Here is a 20481-nt window from a genome sequence, read left to right on the forward strand (position 1 = left end):
GGCGGCTGGGCATATGGATCGAAGATGGCTTCGGACTTTGCCACTAGGTTGCGACATCCTTCCAGTGCACGATGCCGGAGTTTAAGTATCACTCTGGTGATTACTAAGTCGTGATCAGGTCCAAATTGAGCCCCGCTAAGGGCCAAAACTGCGTTCAGAACGGCACGATGTTCCATTGCAAGAGGTAAGAGAATCGACAAGAAGGGGTTGGTGGGGTCGCAACGTGTTGGATAAGTGCGTGAGAATCGCTGGATGTAATGATTTAGAAGGAATGATTCGTTGGGGGTCAATTTATTTCCGAAGGGCAGTTGTGGCATAAAAATGATGTCTTTTCCCAGCGCCGTGTCATCTGCGACGGTTGGACGCCTGCACACTCGTCGGTCACTTGGCCTGATTGCTTCTGACTCGTTGGCTGAAGTCTTTTGTGTTATCCTCCGTGGGCCTCTCCTCTGCATGCCATTTCTCCGAGTGTCATCTTCCCACACCAGTTTAGTTCCCCAGTTACAGGTAATCTCAAGCCTCAGGCAGTTTTTGCATGGGAATACTTCTCCGTCACATTTCTTCTTGCTTTATTCTGATCAGTACATGCTCCATAATGGGGATAACTACCAAGTTTGTTCAATGGAACTCTCAAAATACTCAACATACCGAGTTCGACATGTCCAGCACCCCGATCGTGTTCGCTTTCTTTGACTTCCGAGCATATCCATCATAAAAGGAAGGTCCTCTGTAGCGGGCGGTCTATCGATCCAGACACTGAAACTCTGAAAGTCTTTCTTCTGCGCTTAGGCGAGAGACGAATTTGAAAACGCAGATTGTCAGAGAAGTGGAGAACAAGGCTGACGTTGGGGTAAGTAGCGGGGTAGCTATGCATCACATACCCGTAGTAGGCACTTACCAGATGCAACGGTTCAAGCTAGAAGCTTGATGACACAGGCACCAGCATTGTCTTCAGTTGATCTTGACCTTGTTAGCAAGCAATACAATTGGAGCTCAATCATATTAAAGTTTACACTCTCCGGATATCGCAAACGGAGTCCTGAAAGCGTTTCTCCAAACATGATGTCGGCAAAGTACGGGTGGTGAACCGCATAACATTCTATTCGGTATAGACTATTTGAGAGATTTTTATATCACTGTCTCTGGAAATCGGTCTTCACGGCCTCGGCAAACTCGTCATCCACCAGCATTTGACATGCGACAACGGCCATTCCAGCTGCGCAAGCGATAGATCGTTTATGGCCCTCGGGCGATCCGGCCCCGCTGGTGAATTCAGGTGTATGATTGACTCCCTCAGCTGGGATGCAGAAGATACCGTGGAATCCGGGAACGACGTACGATACATTTCCTGGGCATTGTTAGCTGAATTCAGATGATTGGCGTGGAAAGACGAACCCATATCCGTAGATGCTCCGGCGAGCGCGTCCCTCTGCTCTGAGTTGTCGAGAAGAGTGTGATGGCCCATTGCTCGCATTGCCGAGACATAGCTCTCGCAAATTGGTCTGTTGCTCTTTAGGTCGTCGTATGAAGGACCCCTACCAGGAATTAGCAGATTCAAGTGAATGCGATGCGTGCACGTACCAGTTGAATTCCACTTTACACCCCATGGCCGTCGCAGCAGCTTCGAAACACTTGATTACTTTCTCCGTCAGAGGTTTCAGTGTTTTCTTGGTTGGCGATCGAATGTAATAGTCCACCGTGGCTGTCATGGGAATAATATTTGGCCGATCACCTCCATTTACAATTACACCGTGGACTTTTTGAGTAGGGAGGATCTGTTGACGAAGCATAGAGATGCTCACATAGGCCGAAACCACGGCATCCAGAGCATTGATGCCCTCCCAAGGAGCCGCCGCAGCATGGGCTGGCTTGCCTGTGAATGTCACTTTGACTTTATCATTAGCCCGGGAACCACCTTCAATAACAGTCGCCATACTCAGAAGATCGGGATTTCCAGGTGCCATTGGGGTCGGGTGCACCATGAGACAAGCGTCTACATCTTTGTAAGCTCCAGCATTGATCAGATGCACTTTTCCGCCGCCTGACTCTTCGGCAGGTGTGCCCAAGAGACGGACTGTGTATCCGGTATCTTTGACGGACTTCACAGCCTCGCAAGTCGCGATAAATGCAGCGACGGAGCTAGTTGCAATCAAGTTGTGACCACAGGCATGGCCGATTCCGGGAAGGGCATCGTATTCGGCGTTGAACGCCACAACACGTCCTCCCTTGCCGTTAGACCATTCAATTTGAAAAGCGGTCTCTAGACCATATGCCTTGCGATGGACTTTGTACCCGTCAGATGAGACTGCCTCGAAGAAACTGCAGATTGCATCGTGAGCGTCATGCTCAGCGTATGCGAGTTCTGGGTTGGACCAGATCTGAGATGAGTTTATGATATAAGCATTGACTCGAAACTGAAAATGATGTACTTACTTTGTGATTGATCTCCTTCAATTTATCATCCCAATCGCCGAGCGACTCCTGTACCCTATTCAGGAATTGTCTTTGTGTTTCGGGAACGTGCATTGTGTATATGATATTCAACCAACAAGGATGCTAGATAGGCGCTATGATGGGATCAAGGCTCGATTAAATACATGAGACGGAGTCAAAGCAGCTCCGCAACCCTGGAGGTGCAACAAGACAAGCGCATCGAGATACTAGATGGGGTTGGCAGACTTGCCGACGCAGCCAATCGCCTCGTCGCGGCACTTATCGTCGATTTGCCTCCAAAATGCTCCACTCGGCACCCGATAGGCATTCCCCGCCAATTCCACACATAAACCTCCATTCCACTTCCCCCACGCAATCGGCAAGCGATAGGTTCGGCAATTGAAAACCCTCGTGTGGATTACTTCAGATCTATCAACTGGATCTGCATTCTCGGCCAGATGTAGCCGGGAGGGCAATGACACAATGCACCGCGGAAAGACACGTTCCAAGACAGGTAAGGATCCGCACAACTCCTTGCCAACGAAGCTAAGCAAGGGTAGGATGTCGAACCTGCCGCATCCGCAAGGTGAAATGCGACGAAGAAAAGAACAGCGTGCAAGGCCAAGATGAGCCGCAATGCAGGCGCTGTACATCAGCGCGCCTCCGCTGCGAGTGGAAGGGTGGGCCCATTCCGCGCAACTCGACTTCGGCATCGTCTCCTTCCCCCTCGGGGAACGAGAAACAGCATCATCCCGATGGTGCTGACCTGAGTACGCTCGTGCGCAAGCGACAACTCGCTCAGCAGGCTGCGAGTTCCAGTAAGGCGGCATTGCTTCCTTCCCAGAGACTGAGCGGTGCGAATCATGACCAGAGCATTCAGGCAGCGAATTCTCTCACTCTGTCTGCCTTTGACCGAGACTGCCTGAGCTATCTACAGAACTCGACACTTGTCATACTTTTGGGGAAGCGCTGGCCATGGTCCATCGTATCTTATGCGTACAACAAAATTGCCGTCAAAGAGCCCATGGTCATGAGCATGATTTTGGCCAGTACTGCGCGGGAAATTCATCGCTCACAACTCTACGACGAAGAGACTTTCTCAAGCAGTCCTTCGAAAAATGATTCCTGTGAACTTGATGGGCGAATGCACTATGGTCGGGCATTATCCAGTCTTCGCCATGCACTGAAGCAAGACGTCAAGTCCCCGCAGAAGATGGAGGCTGTGTTTATCACACTGTGGCTCATGATGGACTACGAGAATCGATTTGGTAGTGGGGCTGCGGCTATCAATATCCACATCCGAGGCATTGAAACCCTGGTACATAATCATATCGTCCCTTTGCTTCAAGGTAGCACCGCGTCCCATATATCATCTGCCTCTGCGATCACGTCCGATGAAGCGGGTACCGGTCCTCAGCCACAAACCACTCCGCAACTCTCGATTCCCGGCGCAGCACTCACCAGAGTTTCGAAAGATCGTGGATCGCAAGATTCACTCGAGGAACTCCGCTGCACGTCAGTACCTCTCTTTCTTCTGTGGACACTATACTTCTTCACCCCAGTCGCACTATTCCTCGAGCCCGATACGACTCAATTTGAGACGAACATCTACCAATTCTTCATAAATGCTGAAAACGGCAACACCGAGCACTTGAGTTTGCCCGAACTCTACCGAATTTGCAGACGGTCGCCCGCTCGCTTTTGGGGCGAGAACTACCCGATGTCCGCCCAATTGGATGATATAGAGAATCTCTCCAGTCTAACACTGTACCACCACAGCCATATCGTCCAGTTCAAGATCACCGAGCTATTCAAACAAGGTGTTGCAGATGGTGTCTCGGGCGCGATATCACCCTACCAGGAGCTAATCGACGAAATCAACACAATCTCCCTCGTTAGTGCCCCATCTCAACCCATGTATTTCATACCTAACAGAATTAGGAATACGACACCGTCCTAAAAACCGCGAAAATGTTCCCCTCATGCGAAACACCCGGCGACCGCCGCGTCCTAGAAACGGTCAATTGGTCCGCAATAACATTCTACAGCACCTTTGTATTCTTTCACCTCTGCTTCCAAAGCATCCTCAACAGACATCCCAGCACACAAGTCGACGACAATCTCATGTCTCTCCCCGATGCCGTGTCCCAGGTTCTCGAGCTGAGCCTGAAACTCCATCGCAGCCGACCGCATCTGATGGTCAGAATTACCTGGCCCTTGTTCCTAGCTGGGATTGCGACTTCGGATCAGATTTATCAGGATTGGGTGGCTATTCGGTTGAGGGAATTGGGACGGTTTGGGGAAAATTTTACGCGTATTAGCGAGCGGTTTGATGAGCTCATTCGGGGGAGTAGTACGGAACCCTTTGCGTATTGGGATATTCAATTGGAGGTTACCGGGGCCTGAGCGGTTTGGGGGGTTGGTTGCTTTAGACGCAATTTCTTCATCAAATAACCACGAATTCCAGAATGGGTAATCTCTGTTCCTATGCAATATACCGGGGCCAACACCGTAATTATCCAGTAGCTGCAAAGCAAAAAGAGTAATGCGAGTCTATTGGATCCGCCGACACCACATGTCAGCCGCGCGGGACTTGGAGCTAAAGTAGGCTAAGCAATTGCGGGCGCAGATAAGACCCGCCCTTCCCGATATGCTTGAATTTTCCCTCCGACACCACTCTCGCCATGTCTCCGGACGTGGAAAAGGGACTTCAGGTCCAAGCTGCCTCCGGCGATAGCAGGGCAGTCTCCGTTGATCAAACCTCCCAGGATGAGGAGAACCTCCACAATGTCAATTCTCCCCACGTCACGGACGGGCCTATGAAAGGATCTCCGGGGACAGTGTCGAAAAGTGCATTTGGCCGCTTCAATGAACGACTCACCTCAATCAAATTCTTTGAGGCTCGCGGTATCGAGCGCGTTCCACTCGAGGAGCGCCATGAGATCAAGGCGACGAATTACTTGCAGATGAGCCTGCTGTGGTTCAGCACCAATATCACCGCGAATAACATGGCGCTTGGAATGATGGGGCCGCTGACGTATGATCTGGGATTTGTTGACTCGGCGCTTTGTGCAACCTTTGGCGCGTTGCTTGGTGCTGCGGGTGTTGCGTATATGGGCACGTTTGGACCTGCTAGTGGCAATCGGACTATGGTACGTTTAGTCCTGCCCCACTGTGGATTGGGAGGTTTAATTAATGCGTGAAATAGGTCGTTGCGCGGTATTTCATGGGTTACTACCCCAGCAAGATTGCATGTCTTCTCAACATCATCATCATGCTGGGTTACGGCATGATCGACTGTTTAGTCGGCGGACAAGTCCTCTCTGCAGTGGCTGGGGGCCGAATGACCGTCGTCGTGGGAATTATCATCATCGCCATCGTGACGTGGGTGATTGTTCTCTTCGGCATGAGTCTCTTCCATATCTACGAACGATACGCATGGGTTCCTCAGCTCATCGCCGCCTTCGTTCTTGTCGGCAGCGCTGGGCCCAAATTCGACACTTCGATCGTTTCAAATGGAACGTCGCAAACTATCGCCGGCAATCGTCTTTCGTTCTTCTCACTGTGCTTATCTGCCTCGGTGGCGTGGGCACCTGCAGGCGCCGACTTCTTCGTCTACTTCCCACCCACAACGTCAAAGTGGAAGACTTTCCTTATGACATTCCTAGGCGTCGGACTAGCATTGACATTCGCCAATCTCCTAGGCGTTGGCCTGGGCTCTGGAGCACTGACACGTCCATCCTGGGAAACAGCCTACAACACGTCCTCCGGGTCCTTGATCCTCGCAGGCTACGAGGGTCTAGGTGGCTTCGGCAAATTCATGGGCGTCTTAGTCGCCCTGGGTCTTATTGCAAACAACATCCCCGGCACATATTCCGCCTCTCTCGGATTCCAAATCATGGGCCGCCAATTAGCCCGGATGCCGCGTTGGTTCTATTCTTGCGTCGGCGTGGTGATTTATACGGCTTGTGCGCTTGGCGGAAGGAACTATCTCTTCGATATCTTTGATAACTTCCTCGCGTTGATGGGGTACTGGGTTACTATCTACCTGATGATTGCCGTGGAGGAACATACTATCTTCCGCCGAAGGACGGGCTTTAACTGGGATGACTGGGCTGATCCCTCCAAGTTGCCGGTTGGGCTTGCGGCTCTGATGGCTTTCTTGATTGGTTGGGCGGGCGCTATTGTTTCTATGAACCAAGTGTGGTATGTTGGGCCTATTGCAAAGATGGTTGGTGAGGATGGCGCGGACTTGGGTATCTGGGTTGGTATCTCGTGGACTATGTTGGTGTATCCACCGATGCGGTGGTTGGAACTTAAGAGGTTTGGTCGGTGATGGCCATTTGACTTGCGTCGTCATTTGGACGTTCAATGAATAGGCTTATCCGTCTTTCTCAAAATTAAAGGTACCGAGATGAATCGCTGATATATATATGCAAGTAGGATAAATGCAAGGTAATGCAAATTAGAACAGCCTGTGGCCAATAAATTGTAGGCAATCTGACCCTATCGTGTGCAGAATGTTCGGAGAGTCAGGCATAAGGCGTCCTTGGGATTGGCTTCTCCTGCTCCTCAAAGATCCTGGTACAGTGTCAAATCTGTTACCGAAGTCTGCAAATTGCCTTCGGGCCTCTTCATGGCCTGTCGGCGCTTGGGCCTATGTTGAACGGAACCATCGCCGACCCACAGCGATCAAGGGCGCGAATCATCGCGAAAGAAACAGTAAACAAATGCCAGCCACACTATGTATTCCGAAGATTGAAAAACCAGCTCAATTCGGATCAATTGTTTATGAAGTCAATCTTGATGAACCCATGATTATCGTAATTTATCTCAACTCCGAACCGGGTACAAGACTCGCGCCATTCTCAGTTAGATTTACGGCTTACCACGTAGATAAGCTCCGAATGACTCACTGTCCCCGAGCGCGCTCGGACAACACAAATATATAGAGGCCTCCGGGACAGCAAAACTCCAAGCCGAAATCCAAGATATACATGACTATGGGCTCGGAATCATCCCCATTCCCTCCGGGGTTCTCAATCTCCACTCCGCGCCTACAAATCACACCCTTCGACCCGGCAAACCAAACCCACTGCGCCTTTCTCGTAAAGGTATGGAACACAGACGACTTCATCAGTTCCTGCGGTCACACATCCGTCGACACACCCGAAAAGGCAGCATCTTTTATCCAAGGACGTATATTGTCAGACTACGCCCGCTATCGACACGGGATATTCCTAGTATCGCTACGCGACGGCAAGCCCATCGGCACAGTCTCTCTGATGAAAGGCACTCCGCCTGATCCGTACTATTCTGCCCCGGACGTCGGGTATGCAATTCTACCCGAGGAGAGCGGAAAGGGATATGCGACCGAGGCTGCGAAGGGTATGCTGGAGTATGCGCGAAAAGATCTTGGTATTGAGGGTGCGTTTGGGTTCTGTGCTGCCGAGGATATGCGTAGTCGCAGGGTTTTGGAGAAGGTTGGGTTGGAGTTTAGGGGGATCGGAGACTTGATTGTATTTGGGGAGAAGAGGAGTGCTGTTTATGCTTTGCCTTCGATGGAGGATTTGACGGCTTACAATTTGACGGAAAAGCTTGAATTGTAGAGAAATTGACCAGCGATAATTTGGAGTGGACTTGATATTTCATTGCGATCATAGCTACATTAATCATTGAGTCGTTTCATGGCATTGCTTTGTAGATATGGTCCCCCGGCGCAGGAGGTTGGAGGAAATCTGCAGGTGGGTTCTCCGGCAGCTGGTTTTTCTCTGCCCATTCACGGATCGCGTCAAAGTTCTTGCATCGTTGGCGGGTGTTGAAGTCGACGAATGGTTCTGGGTTTTCAGGGTAGATCCAGACTTGGCCTACCACGCCGGTGTCTACCGTGCACATGAGTTGTTGGCGAAGAACATCGACGCATTGGGCTTGAAAATTAGTTAGTAAGGTTTGATATGATGAACTGATTAGGACACTGACCAATCTGATGCCGAGCGATAAAATCGTTGTTTGCGAAAGCGCCTTCCCCATTGGAGTGGTAATAGTCGTAGTTGAAGTAGAGGGATTGACGAAGGAGGTTCTAAGCCATTGGTTAGGATGTGGTAGCCTTAAATGCAAGGAGTGTACCAACCAAGCACTGAAGATGCTGAAGACCCTCAACGTTGGCAGGAAATCCGCCGCCGTATTTCTGGTTTATTTTGACCTGGTCGGGTGCGAGATCGGATCGGGCTGCTTCTTCGGGAGGTACTCGTATTCTTCGATCTAAATAAAAGGTCAGTGCCAGTCACGATAGGATTGATATAGTGGAAGCATACAGTTAACTCCCAGAGCGTCCCAGGCCGCATCTACCTCAGGACTCGCCTCTTGTCTATAGACAGTCTCCTTCAAGAGGGGGTTGTTAAATTTCTGGAGGTGGTATGTGACTCCCACCCCACTCATCACCGGTGCTGGATAAATATATCAGTCAAACACTTGGAAGATTCGAAGGTTTGCCATACAGTATTGAGAGACATATTCACTGCACTGGCTGTCCAGATCACCTTGCCACATAAACCCAAACAGTATTCCAAGTAGAAAAAAGACACCGAGGGTAGTCAATTGAAGGAGAACAGTTGCCCAATCGCCGTAAGTATCTATTTCTTCTTCGGGAGTCCAATCCTGACCCTGCTCTTCGGCCAGAAGGCCTTCGCAAGTCTCATAGTCCCCATCTTCTAGATCGGGAGACTTATCTCTGAACATGTCCATTGGGTATAGAGAAACTAGGAGTTGAATAAAACAAGAAGGTTGGGTGTTGAGACTTGGAAGAACAGAGACAGGCTGGGAGTCGGAGGATGAGGAGAGCTTTCCAATAGACAACAAACAACTGAGCAGTCCACTGCCAGCCAGAAACAAGCTCGAGACAGGCGCAAACTCAGACAGAAGCCAAAGCTCAAACCTTCTCAACTCAATCCCAGCCAGACCGCTACTCCAGCGGCCCGCGCATTCCTCGAGTATGTCAACCTTCACCCGGAACAAGCCGTCGTAATGGCAGTGCATTGACAGACTGTCTCCCATGCGTGTCTTACACGTTTTTATGATCCCATGAGCAGCCCCAGAGCGTGGTGCGTGGGTGATCGGACAGGCCCCCCTTGGGTGGCTGGAGCGGCACGACTTGGCCTGACAACATTTGACAACCCACGATCACGGCGACGTAACCGAGTCTTGTCAAAGACATGCAATCTGCAGCACGATGCAGATTGTAAGCGCCTGGGATCGACTGGAATGCGCTTAAGCCCCTTGGGGAGAGATCTACAGCCCGAGAAACAAATAGAGTGCGCTTCGATGCATCTCAATGCGAGGTTCATCATGTAAAGCTTAAGACCTGCAGTGTAAGACATTTGATGCGGGGGGTTCCTTAGGTTACGTAAGGTATATGGCTCATACTGACACCAGCCATCGTCGCCCTCTGAAATCATCTCGCAGCTGTTCTCTCGCCGGCTTGTCTCTCGCAAGGCAGGATGATTCTCTGCACGTTCGACCGCCGTCCCTTGCAGGTTCCCTCAAGTCCCAGCGAAGCTGGATGACGTGAAGCGCAAGTCGAGCTCAGACATCTGCATCAATAGCTTGGAGAGCTCTTCCAAGCTACGTAATGACGAGGCTTGGACCTCGGCGAGCTGCTCGACTCGAATATAAATACGGGGTGATGGCACTGTCTTGACTCTCATCAACTCAAGCAACTCCCGAGATCCTCACAGGTCAAAGAGTTCTTTCGATCAACCAAGTTCAATACTTCTATTTGTTTACCTCGATCCTCCAAAATGCGCTACACTCTCATCAATGGCCTGCTTATGCTGGCTATCTCTCCCTTCACCTCTCTCGCTCTCCCTGTTGATCCCAATGACCAAGCCGGCCAATGGGATCCTAGTGGCCAGTACCGCAAGGGCCACTACGTGAACGGCGAGTTCATCCCCAACAACGGTGGTGAGGTTGGCAGCTATGAGAACGGCGAGTACAACAACGGCGAGTACAACAACGGCCGCTACAACAACGGCCGGTACAACAACGGCCGGTACAACAACGGCCGGTACAACAACGGCCGGTACAACAACGGCGAGTACAACAACGGCCGCTGGCAGCGTCGCTGGATTCCCGGTGTCGACCTTCCTGGAGAGCGTCACCGTGGTGCTTTCCGTCTTCCCGAGACTCGCATTGGCATCCCCGTTAAGCGTGGTATCCCCGGCGTCCCTGGAGTCCCCGAAGTCGGTGTTCCTGGAGTCGGTGTTCCCGGCGTCGGTGTTCCCGGCGTCGGTGTTCCTGGCGTTCCCGGTGTTGGAGTCCCCCACATGGGCACTGCTGCTGGCGCTGGCAGTTTGACCGGTGAGCGCAGCATGAACGAGCACTCCGGCGCTGGCAGTTTGACCGGTGAGCGCGGCATGAACGAGCACTCCGGCACTGCCACCAACGGTGCTGGCATCCTCCGCCGTTGGATTCCGGAGAATGAGCGCTACAACAATGGCCAGTACAGCAACGGCGAGTACAACAACGGCGAGTACAACAACGGCGAGTACAACAACGGCGAGTACAACAACGGCGAGTACAACAACGGCGAGAACTGGAACAATGGACAGTACAACAACGGAGTTGACCGCCCTGGCGCCACCCAAGTCGATGGTCCTTCTGGCTCTATCACTGTCTCTCGTCGCTGGATGCCCGAGAACGAGAATGAGGAGTACAACAACGGTCAGTACAACAACGGCCGATACAACAACGGCCGCTATAACAACGGCCGGTACAACAACGGCGAGAACTGGAACAACGGAGTTTATCCCTCCCAAATTGCCCACATTGATGGCCCTTCTGGCTCTATCACCGCCCCTGTCCGCCGCTGGATCCCCGAGAACGAACGCTACGGAAACAACGGCTACAACAACAACAACGGCTATAACAACGGCTACAACAACGACAACGGCTATAACAACGGCTACAACAATGGCTACAACAACGGCAACGGCGATGACTGGGACCGTGAGAACAACGGTGATTATCAACTCGACCGTGACGCCGCCGAAATTGCCAGCGCAGTGACCCCCACTGTGGTTGTTCGCCGCTGGACTCCCGCTGAGGAAGGCGTGATTGAAGAGCAGAACAGGGAGGCCGAACTCAACGCTGAGCGCCCCGCCGGTATTTTTGCCCGCTGGTGGCCTTCTATCTGGCCCCGTCCCTGCAACCGCTACGACCTCAGCTGCAACCGCCGCCACAACGGCAACTACAACAATGAGAACTGGGACCGCTGCGAGAACGGCAACTACAACGACCGCAGTGGCTGGTCCTGCCGCAGTGATTGGACCCGCTACGGCGCCACTCCCACCCCCAGCGTGATTGTCGCCCGCAACCAGCCTAGCTACGACAAGACCGTCAACACCGACAGCTACAAGTACGGCAAAGACCACCACGACAACAACCACGGCGACCACGGCGACAACCAAGACAACCACGGCCACGGCGACAACCACGACAACCACGGCCACGGCGACAACGGCGAGGACAGCGGCTACATCAGCGACGCTGAGCGTGACCACCTGAGCGATGCCTCTGCTACCCCCACTGCCTCCACCTAGGTGTGCTAGAGGGTGCCGAGTAGCAGAACGATGCGCCCACAACCTAACTTGCTATGACGAGAACCAGAGGAGGAAGCATAATTGCATTTTCGGATTGTCTTGATGTTTTGATGTTTGATTTTTATGTTTTGATGCACTTCATGATTATTATGAGGACACGAACTGTATACGCTCTTTACATGACATGGATTTGATTTGGCATTGGAAAATGGAAGAGTGGTTAGAATAGTTCTAGCAAGAATAGGAAACGCTTTGATTTGCGATGAAACCCCTTTTTCTCTCAATGGACATACGTAGATCCAATATCACCCCACCTGATATTCGAAAATGTCACCGAAGTTCCCGGATGCTGAGCTTGGATCAGCTTCGGATTTCCTGCGGTACTGTTGCATGGCCCGGCGCTCCCACTATCCAGCCAATTCATAAAGGCCCCCGAGTCATTCCAGATACTAAAAATCAGGACCATCCCACGAGACAGTGCCTTGCCCATCTGCTTCAGCCCGCCCAACTGCTGGAAGCGACTCGCAGAAGTCGAACAAGACCCATCCGTCAACGAATCAATATCCGACCCTGACACCTCAACAACAGCATTCTGAATCACCTTGCCATCCTGCACATACAACCGTCTAATCTCCCTCAAACTCCCTCCCTCCGATCCATCATCCGTAACAAACTGCGTCACAACGGTAAACCTTTTGCTCGTATCCACCACCTTCCGATACCCATAATAGTCATGGTCCCCAAGCGCATACGGATTAAACCCACACCCCGACTTATCACAGACGCCCTCACTCCCACACTCGTCGCCACTGCACTCGTACAGCCGGGAAATATTGCATGCATGTGCTGTATACCCCGTAGAAACCGCATTTGCCTCCCAAAGATCCATCTCATTGCAACACGCCCCGTCGGCGTCAACATTCGCAACACCGTCAATAAACGCCGTAGCCGGGCACTGCACATCACAGTACCCAGTCCCATACTGCGCCCCGGCGGGGTTAAGATCACTGCGTCCTCCAGACCGAGACATCTCAGAAAGATACAAAGCACCGTTCATGCCACAGACGAGCGATGAAACGTCGACGTCGAAACTGAGTTCTTGGTTTAGGAGTCTGAGCATGTCGTAGTTCTTTCCGCTTTCATCAAGCAGGTAGACTCGAGGCGAGGCAACGGTCGTTTCATTGTGTGATTGAATGTACTGGTGCAGGACCAATTTGTCGTCTTTGGTGCTGACGCCGTAGCTTGCATAGTCGACTCCATCGAGGATGCAGTTCTGGGCGCAGTCCGAGTCTGTGGAGCACAGTGATTTGTTTAGTCCTGACCAGTCGCCGCATGAGATACCGGCGTTGCCCACGAGATGGAGTGGGTGGGAGAGAGCATCGAGGACAACGGAGGTTGCTTGTTTTGTGCAGCCGTGCTTTTTGGTGCATTTCCATGTTTGGAGTTTTGGGTGGATGTCTGGCGTCCCGATTTGTTGCGCGTGGACTAGGTGGAGGATGGCCACCGCGAGCAACAAAATTCGCGTCATTGTTGATGAATCGTGGTATTGACTTTCAGACCCTTTTGGCGACCTGTCTGGTGAAATTGCTATTTTGACGTGTTAATATGTCCTCATTTCGAAAGTGTAATACGGTGGTTTCATGTAAATCGAAGACATCGCGCTCCAATAAACTCCCAAATAACAAAACGCCATTTTTCCATTCCTTAGGTTTGGCGCCCCGGGAAAGTCTGTCTCAGGGGGACGGCAATTGGAATGTGAATGATGAGATCTGTTTCCCCTGTCAATCTGCCCCTGGGGAATGTAGCCGGCATTCCACGATTTCCATCACCGAGTTCCCCGGGGTAAAAGTCACTTAATTTGGCATCTACTATAGAAGATGGGGTTTCCTTTCATGGTAAATTGAAGTTGATAGATGAACTCAGCTGTGACGTACTAGAAATGCATTAATTGCTTGGATGTTTCACAGAGCCTCTTCAAGGTCCATAACGCTCACTGTCACACTATTGTTTGTCCCCGACAGTACACCCGCACCGTTCACGAGTAAATATTTGCCGTTCCCTTCGGACAGGACCCTTAGAGATCTGGAGTAGCTCTGGGATTCTGGAGATGATATTTCCGTCCACTCACCCTCGCCGAGTGCCTGGTTGATCAAGAGCGTGCTCTGCGTGCCGGAACTAGCGACGATGGTGCCATTCTTGCCGCCGTACGGTGTCCAAACGACGTATGGTGAAGAGGTTGGAACTGTGCCGCTTGATACAACCAGCTGATGGCCCTCGGCGGAGGCAAAGTCCTCGGGGTTGGATGACAAGCGGAAGTATAATGGGAAAGAGTAGCTTGAGGTGTTGAAGAATGAACCATATTCGTAGAAGTAGATGTATTGGCCGTTGGGGAGCTACGGCCATCAGTATCGTGGAGCTATAGATATAGATATTTTCGGTATAACTGACCTTTGTAACGATTGGCATTCCCGGTCGATCAGTGTATGTTGGATATGCGCTAAACAACGGACAAAGGTCAGTTATGTTCGGAAGAATTGAGCAAGTGTCCATACACATCGTTAACAACGGGTCCCCACGTCGTCAAATCAGGCGACACCTGGTGAACCAATTTCTGGCCATGGGTGGTATTGGCTCGCTGGTCCGAATAATAGCAAATCAACTTGCCATTGCTGTAGGCTATTAGCTTCCTCCTCAAACAATCTCAATGTTATTTTAATAACTTACTGAGCAAGCAAGAACGGCTCCCATACTGGGGTCAGCCCGTTATCCGGGAGAGCCTCTCCCCCAGCCGCAATCTGGCTCACGAACTCCCAAGTCAGCCCATCATCGTGCGACGCATACAGATCAATATGTGTCGAAGACAAATTAGTCGGAATACTATTTCCAGCCAACAGCAGTGTTCCAGCGCTAAAGGAACCTATGGTCTCGGGGAGGTAATAGAGAAACGGCTGGTATCGCAACCCGTATCCATTGACGGTATCATGGACTTGAGATATTTCCGACCATGTTTTGCCAAAGTCTTTGGAGCGGTAGATGGGAAAGTACACTAGAGGTGGTTCTGGGGAGTAATTTTCCCATGTGGCGAGAAGGTCGCCATTTGGGAGTTGCTCATTGCGGGCGTACAGCGTTCTGGGGATGTTGTAGTCGGAAGGTGGGAAGAAAATGGTTGATTCAGAGAGCGGGGAGGGTGATTCAGCGTGTGAGATGCTTGCTGCTGCAGCGAATGCAGCAACCGGAAGGAGATGGTGGAGCTTCATGGTTGCCAAATGTAACCGTAGAGATCAAGATGTCAATTGGATTTGCGTATTGTTACTACTGCATTTATAGTCTTGAAGTAAGGCCTTCAGAGATTTGTGGGGTATAGATGATGCAGGTTCATCCCACCGGAGTTGTCCTCGTTTGGGATTTGCGTGAGGTTATTTCTAGGCTGACGCTGTGGGGCCATGAATTTCCGTCAATCACATCTCTGCCCTGGCGACATATTTCACCATCTCTCTGGTTCATTCGGGATCGTCTGATCTTGTTTCCGTATTTGCAATTTGCGCTAAGCGAATGCTCCTGACTCGCGACTGGAAGTACACGCACTAAGCTGGTCGGCCGTTCCCCCGCACGGCTCCGGTACTATGAGAACTAATGCAAATTCTCCGACAGTCAATTACGAATTCAGGAATGGAAAATAAATCCCGGTGCAAGTGGCAAGGAAATGGTGTCGGACTAACATTCTTTCCCGGTACCCTATGGGACGAGTTCATCATACTACGCTATGCCACAATTGTTTATCTTCGTTCTAGTGTTACCACAGTCGTTGCCTCCAGAAAAGAGTGTGAACACCTTGGGTTTTCTGGACGGTCGTAAACCGAAGTCCCAGCTTTATAAAAGCCTCAGTCCTCAGATAAGATTTACCTGACCCATGGATCCTATTCCCGTCCCCGTTCAGTCTCATGAAGCTTGACCTGATATGGATCAACCATTCCGTTTTGAGCATTCAGTGCTACTAAACCAAATTGAAGTTCCTTGCGTATCTCTTCAGGTCGTGTCGTAGCTCGCTTTCTCCTTCACTTCCCAACCTGTCCTCCCTCACACAATATAACTGACCTTGAAATACCACCACTTTCAACACACTAAGCTTTCACAAGTCAAACGTCTCACAATGCAGTGCTGGCCCACCATGTGGTCTATCAAGAAATGGTTCAAGATGAAACCCGAAAAGAAGGAATCATTCAAGGTTCATCGAGTCGAGAAAGTCGTTCATAAGCAGGGCTCAGATTCACTGGAATGTCAGGGTCTAAGTCACGCTCCGTTAGAATATGAAAGTTGTGCCTTCATTATGGAGCCTCCAACAGACGAAGTGTTTCTTTCGCTGGAGGGTATTTTGTTTGGGCAGGAATGCTTTCATGATTTCGATGTTGGTATCTTTTGCTGATAGTTCTTTGCTCATTCCATTTCCAATGCAAGATTGATATTTGATCATAATCTGCCACATGTTCCAAAGTGTACAAAATATACTGTAATAGAGGAAACCCGGAAATGACAAAAACCCCATTTTTTTCCAGTCGAATCGTGATAAAGCTACGCAATCTCTTGACTATTAGAGTCAAGATAGACCATGTAAACAAATTTACACGTAGAATCGATCTGATCCATACTGCCAAGACCTCAACTGTGATTAATGCTGCTCTGCCCTGAACATCACGTGATACACACGCTTATCTTATCGCCGAGGTGACTGACGTCATCGTTATGGGACCCTCGCCTCAGGGACAGGGCCACCAAGGTGCTCTCTCAACTCTCCAAAATTTTGGCAATTACTTATCCTTTACCCCTATCAGTTACTCAACCTTCACTATAAAGTCATCATCCACAAAAATGGCCTCTCCGGCGCTTCGCACACGAGCATTGCACCTCCGCCTCCGCAACTTGCAACCCGCCCGACTAAGCTCGAGCTTCACACAAGCTCGCCCTCTACACAAAGTCATCTCCAGCAGCACCGTTTCTAAGAAAACTTCTCTTACCACACCACTTTCGACGGGCCCTATTACAAACCTCCACCATCAAACTAGACCCTACGCCGCCAACAGTGTCACCGGCAGACCACCAGCGGACCTCTTAGTTGAAGAACTGCAAGATCTCTACGAAATCGCTACCGACGAATTCGAAATCGCCACCGACAGTACTGACAGCGCAACCATCTACGCCGCCTCGGACCGGGAATCCGCGCGCGACGCTCTGAACCAGTTCATCGCTGTTTACCACCTGTACAGCGGGAAGCCCGGGGAGCAGATGGAGGGTGTTGGGGTCGGAGGATCAACCACGGAGGGGAGTCCGATCGTTGAGACGAAATACAATCCCAAGGGAGTGTCGGATGAGGTTCGGGATGAGGTTAAGAGGAGGGTCGGGCAGCGGGTTCGAGAGTTGAGGAGTGCGGTTGTTGTTTTGGAGGAGAGGGCTAGGGCTGAGTAGATTTTTGTATTCGGATTCTTGGTGACGAATTAGAGTGATGGTTGATTAGATGGTAGATGTGTATGTATCTATAGGAAGTGGTTTGGGAGTGGGTTGTGAGGTTGAGATGAAGTGTATATCATCCAATGTACGGGTTAGTCTATTCCATACGACAGGAAAGTACCGGGGCATATTTTGTAGCAGCAAAATCGAAACTCAACGTCTTCGTGGATATCAATTCCATTATTCAATCAATAGTAGGGGAACAAAGCCGCAACTCGTAAAGTAGCGCAGCAGTGTCAAACAATATATCGGATTAGATTCATGATAGCAGGTCTGGAGAAGGTGGAGTCCAGACCCGGACATAGTTCAAGTATATTTTAGTGTCCGCAAAATGAGAACGCCAAACTTGTCCCAAAGGGTTTTATAAATTTCAAGCCGTAACACGCCCGGTCACGAGTAGCGCCGTTTCCGTTTCCTCGGATAGTTGGTAGATCGTAAGAGCATGACAATCATACAGCAGAGAAGTGAAGGCTGGGGGTCGTTAGACGACAGCGAAGGGAGTGAGTGTGAAGTGACTTGGGCTGGGGGATGGGAGGGTAGACAAGGGTTCCTTGTGTGTGGTCCGTTGATGGCGTTTCAATTGGTCTAAAACAATGATGGATTAGTACTAGATCGCATTGAGTGCTCGGGCGCGGACGTACCAGGGCGAGTAAAGCTCTTGGTGCAGCCGGGGAAAGGGCATTTGTGTTTGCGCTCGCCGTGGGTCAGTCGGTGGCTGGACATGTTTGATGACTGTGAAGAGATCAGTGATGTTCAATGGGTGTGGAATGTATGATACTCACATCTCCGGTTTGGAAATTACATCCTGGATAGGTGCACTTGAATGGCTTCTCGCCGGAATGTGTTCGCGAGTGTGTTTCTGGACCCATTAGCAGGGGACCAAAAGCAATGAGAGGAAGAATACATACTCAGTTCACTGCTATCCGTGAATGTCTTCAAGCAGATCTTGCATTTATAGGGCTTGTCACCACGATGACTGCGCTCGTGTCGATCCAAGGTCGCCTGTCGAGCAAATGATTTGCCACACACGGAGCATCTGAAGTTCTTGTCTAGAGAGTTATGTATGGTAAGCCAAGCCGTAGACGTAATAGCGCAAAGGGAGTCTTACAATTGCTGTGAGTGAGAAAGTGACCCTGGAGTTTTGACTTTTGCGAGAACGGCTCATCTGGACGATGGCATCCTTCCCAGCAACAGTAGTATCCGTTGCCCTTCGCTCCATCCACTGTACTCATATGGCTGGCGACCAGATGATCTTGTAAAGCGCCTGCATCCGCAAAGGTTGCACCACAGGCAGCCTGAACCCCGTGGATCTTGGTTACCCACTTGCAAATATGCACGTCACTGTCCTCAGCAGAGAAGTCCGGGGTCGTCAAGACCGAGGATGCCCCTCCGTCCAGCGGAGGTGGGGTCTCTCCAGGGCTCGAAAGGAGATGTGAGCTCACGCTGGACCGTGACTGACGAGAGTAGGGAGAATAGGGATGTACGTGGTGGTGTCCTCGGCATCGGTGATGGTTGCGGTGTGGCCCTCGAGGGATGTGAAGGTTGAGGTCGTTAGGGTTTTTGAAGTAGCCGTGGACATGGTGATGTTCGGGGTGAACGCAATTCAAGGAGTTCATTGTAGGGTTATGCGTAGGTTTCTCGAGATGAGGGTCAAGTTGTTGTTCGGGAACATGTGGGTTCTCGCAAACAGAGTAGTCCGAACACATGCCCATCATATGGAAGACTTCTGCCGGGTTGACATCCGTCTGGGTTGGGTAGTGCTGGGTCGGAAACAGCACTTGTAGATCCCTCTGGAAGTCATGACATTCGAAGTGGTTGGATACATTCTCATCACAGTGGTTGGCATGAGACTGGTAGGAGTGTAAGAAGTCATGATGATAGCATGGGTCAAGAGGCCCCGGCATAGTATGCTCCGAGAATTTGCCCGGTTCGCCGGCATGGTGGTTCATTGTTGTCGAAGGCAGTAGAGTTGAAGTGTCCAGGGAAAGGGGGTTATTTAGGCCGAAGAAAGAGTCAAAGCCACAATCCTGGGCAGCAGTAGCATCGCAGCAATGGTCTTCGAAGCAGACGGGGTCTGTGCTTTCGCAGTTCTGCTCATCACAGTGGGCGTCATCGCAGTGAGGAACGGAACAGACGCTCGAAGCGTCGCAGTCCACGAAGCCATCGCATACTGATCCACAGTCTAGCGCGCAATCGTCTGTCTGGCAATCGTCCACATCACAGCAAGCCTCGTCGACCTCACACCCTAGAGAGTTGTGATGGTCAGGGTCCGAGCAGGGCCACTGGGGCTGGGATGTGCCCGAGGAATCCGTGGGGTCTTTGCCATCAATATGGAAGCCCTCCCAATGGCACTCGAGACAGAAAGGATCTGCCTGGTTTGGGGAAGTCATATTGCGCGCGGACCAGGTCGAAGGAAGAGCAAAAGAAAGGTGACACGGGAAGATTCAAGACCGAGGTTTCCGCAGCAAGCAGGTACCAAGGCAAAATTTGGGGAAAAGAACGGTTGAAAGACCGAGAGAAGAATGTGCGACCGCAAGTGAACCTGTGCCAGGCACAAAGTCCGTCAAGGCGAGAAGAACAAATCACGTAACCGGGCTAGTTCGATCAACAGTCTGCCGCGGACTCCAGCAGGGAAAGAAAAGTCAACTGCACTAAAAACGCCTCCGCAAATGGTCCAAGAATTGTGTCATGCGTTTAACTCGCGGGATGTGTGCTACGTCGGCCGGAGTTGGAACGACGTAATCGGAGAATAGACGAACGATCGTCATGCAGCACAAGATTGCAGGAGGGGGGCATGAGGACCTTGGGGACGTCGAAAAAAAAAAAAGAATAGCCGATTTCAGGATGTGAATGAGCGAGAATCAATGGGCGTTGCCTGCAGCCATCGGTCGAGTTTGTGGTGAGGACCCTTGGGACGACGGGGAAATGAGGACCTTGGGGGTGAGGATCA

At 51.0% G+C, this 20481-nt stretch overlaps 10 protein-coding genes across 10 annotated transcripts; 5 read left to right on the forward strand and 5 right to left on the reverse strand.

Moving 5' to 3' along the window:
• Positions 1-1133: 1133 nt before the first annotated feature.
• On the reverse strand, positions 1134-2526 carry N7498_004171 (M20 family metallopeptidase; the record flags this gene model as incomplete). Its single annotated transcript, XM_058451233.1, has 4 exons — positions 1134-1348; positions 1396-1535; positions 1582-2378; positions 2434-2526. 4 exons carry the CDS (start codon positions 2524-2526, stop codon positions 1134-1136), a joined length of 1245 nt encoding a protein of 414 aa, XP_058310695.1.
• Positions 2527-2916: 390 nt separating this feature from the next.
• Positions 2917-4839, forward strand: N7498_004172 (uncharacterized protein; the record flags this gene model as incomplete). Its single annotated transcript, XM_058451234.1, has 3 exons — positions 2917-2947; positions 2994-4327; positions 4375-4839. 3 exons carry the CDS (start codon positions 2917-2919, stop codon positions 4837-4839), a joined length of 1830 nt encoding a protein of 609 aa, XP_058310696.1.
• A 278-nt stretch (positions 4840-5117) lies between these two features.
• On the forward strand, positions 5118-6769 carry N7498_004173 (purine-cytosine permease family protein; the record flags this gene model as incomplete). Its single annotated transcript, XM_058451235.1, has 2 exons — positions 5118-5585; positions 5642-6769. 2 exons carry the CDS (start codon positions 5118-5120, stop codon positions 6767-6769), a joined length of 1596 nt encoding a protein of 531 aa, XP_058310697.1.
• A 661-nt stretch (positions 6770-7430) lies between these two features.
• On the forward strand, positions 7431-8042 carry N7498_004174 (GNAT family N-acetyltransferase; the record flags this gene model as incomplete). Its single annotated transcript, XM_058451236.1, has 1 exon — positions 7431-8042. One exon carries the CDS (start codon positions 7431-7433, stop codon positions 8040-8042), a length of 612 nt encoding a protein of 203 aa, XP_058310698.1.
• A 76-nt stretch (positions 8043-8118) lies between these two features.
• On the reverse strand, positions 8119-9177 carry N7498_004175 (oxidase ustYa family protein; the record flags this gene model as incomplete). The annotated part of the gene is made up of 5 exons (XM_058451237.1): positions 8119-8360; positions 8413-8512; positions 8564-8694; positions 8748-8879; positions 8931-9177. 5 exons carry the CDS (start codon positions 9175-9177, stop codon positions 8119-8121), a joined length of 852 nt encoding a protein of 283 aa, XP_058310699.1.
• A 1052-nt stretch (positions 9178-10229) lies between these two features.
• N7498_004176 (uncharacterized protein) lies at positions 10230-12029 on the forward strand (the record flags this gene model as incomplete). Its single annotated transcript, XM_058451238.1, has 1 exon — positions 10230-12029. One exon carries the CDS (start codon positions 10230-10232, stop codon positions 12027-12029), a length of 1800 nt encoding a protein of 599 aa, XP_058310700.1.
• A 280-nt stretch (positions 12030-12309) lies between these two features.
• Positions 12310-13557, reverse strand: N7498_004177 (glycoside hydrolase family 7 protein; the record flags this gene model as incomplete). Its single annotated transcript, XM_058451239.1, has 1 exon — positions 12310-13557. The coding sequence occupies one exon, from the start codon at positions 13555-13557 to the stop codon at positions 12310-12312; it is 1248 nt and encodes a 415-aa protein (XP_058310701.1).
• A 433-nt stretch (positions 13558-13990) lies between these two features.
• On the reverse strand, positions 13991-15286 carry N7498_004178 (sialidase family protein; the record flags this gene model as incomplete). The annotated part of the gene is made up of 4 exons (XM_058451240.1): positions 13991-14422; positions 14478-14526; positions 14582-14698; positions 14754-15286. 4 exons carry the CDS (start codon positions 15284-15286, stop codon positions 13991-13993), a joined length of 1131 nt encoding a protein of 376 aa, XP_058310702.1.
• A 1609-nt stretch (positions 15287-16895) lies between these two features.
• Positions 16896-17489, forward strand: N7498_004179 (uncharacterized protein; the record flags this gene model as incomplete). Its single annotated transcript, XM_058451241.1, has 1 exon — positions 16896-17489. The coding sequence occupies one exon, from the start codon at positions 16896-16898 to the stop codon at positions 17487-17489; it is 594 nt and encodes a 197-aa protein (XP_058310703.1).
• Positions 17490-18012: 523 nt separating this feature from the next.
• Positions 18013-19921, reverse strand: N7498_004180 (C2H2-type zinc finger protein; the record flags this gene model as incomplete). Its single annotated transcript, XM_058451242.1, has 5 exons — positions 18013-18116; positions 18173-18263; positions 18314-18390; positions 18440-18580; positions 18640-19921. The coding sequence occupies 5 exons, from the start codon at positions 19919-19921 to the stop codon at positions 18013-18015; spliced, it is 1695 nt and encodes a 564-aa protein (XP_058310704.1).
• Positions 19922-20481: the final 560 nt, after the last annotated feature.

Source organism: Penicillium cinerascens (assembly GCF_028974065.1).
Source record: "Penicillium cinerascens strain IBT 15544 chromosome Unknown contig_24_segment0_segment0, whole genome shotgun sequence".
Lineage (NCBI taxonomy): Eukaryota > Fungi > Ascomycota > Eurotiomycetes > Eurotiales > Aspergillaceae > Penicillium > Penicillium cinerascens.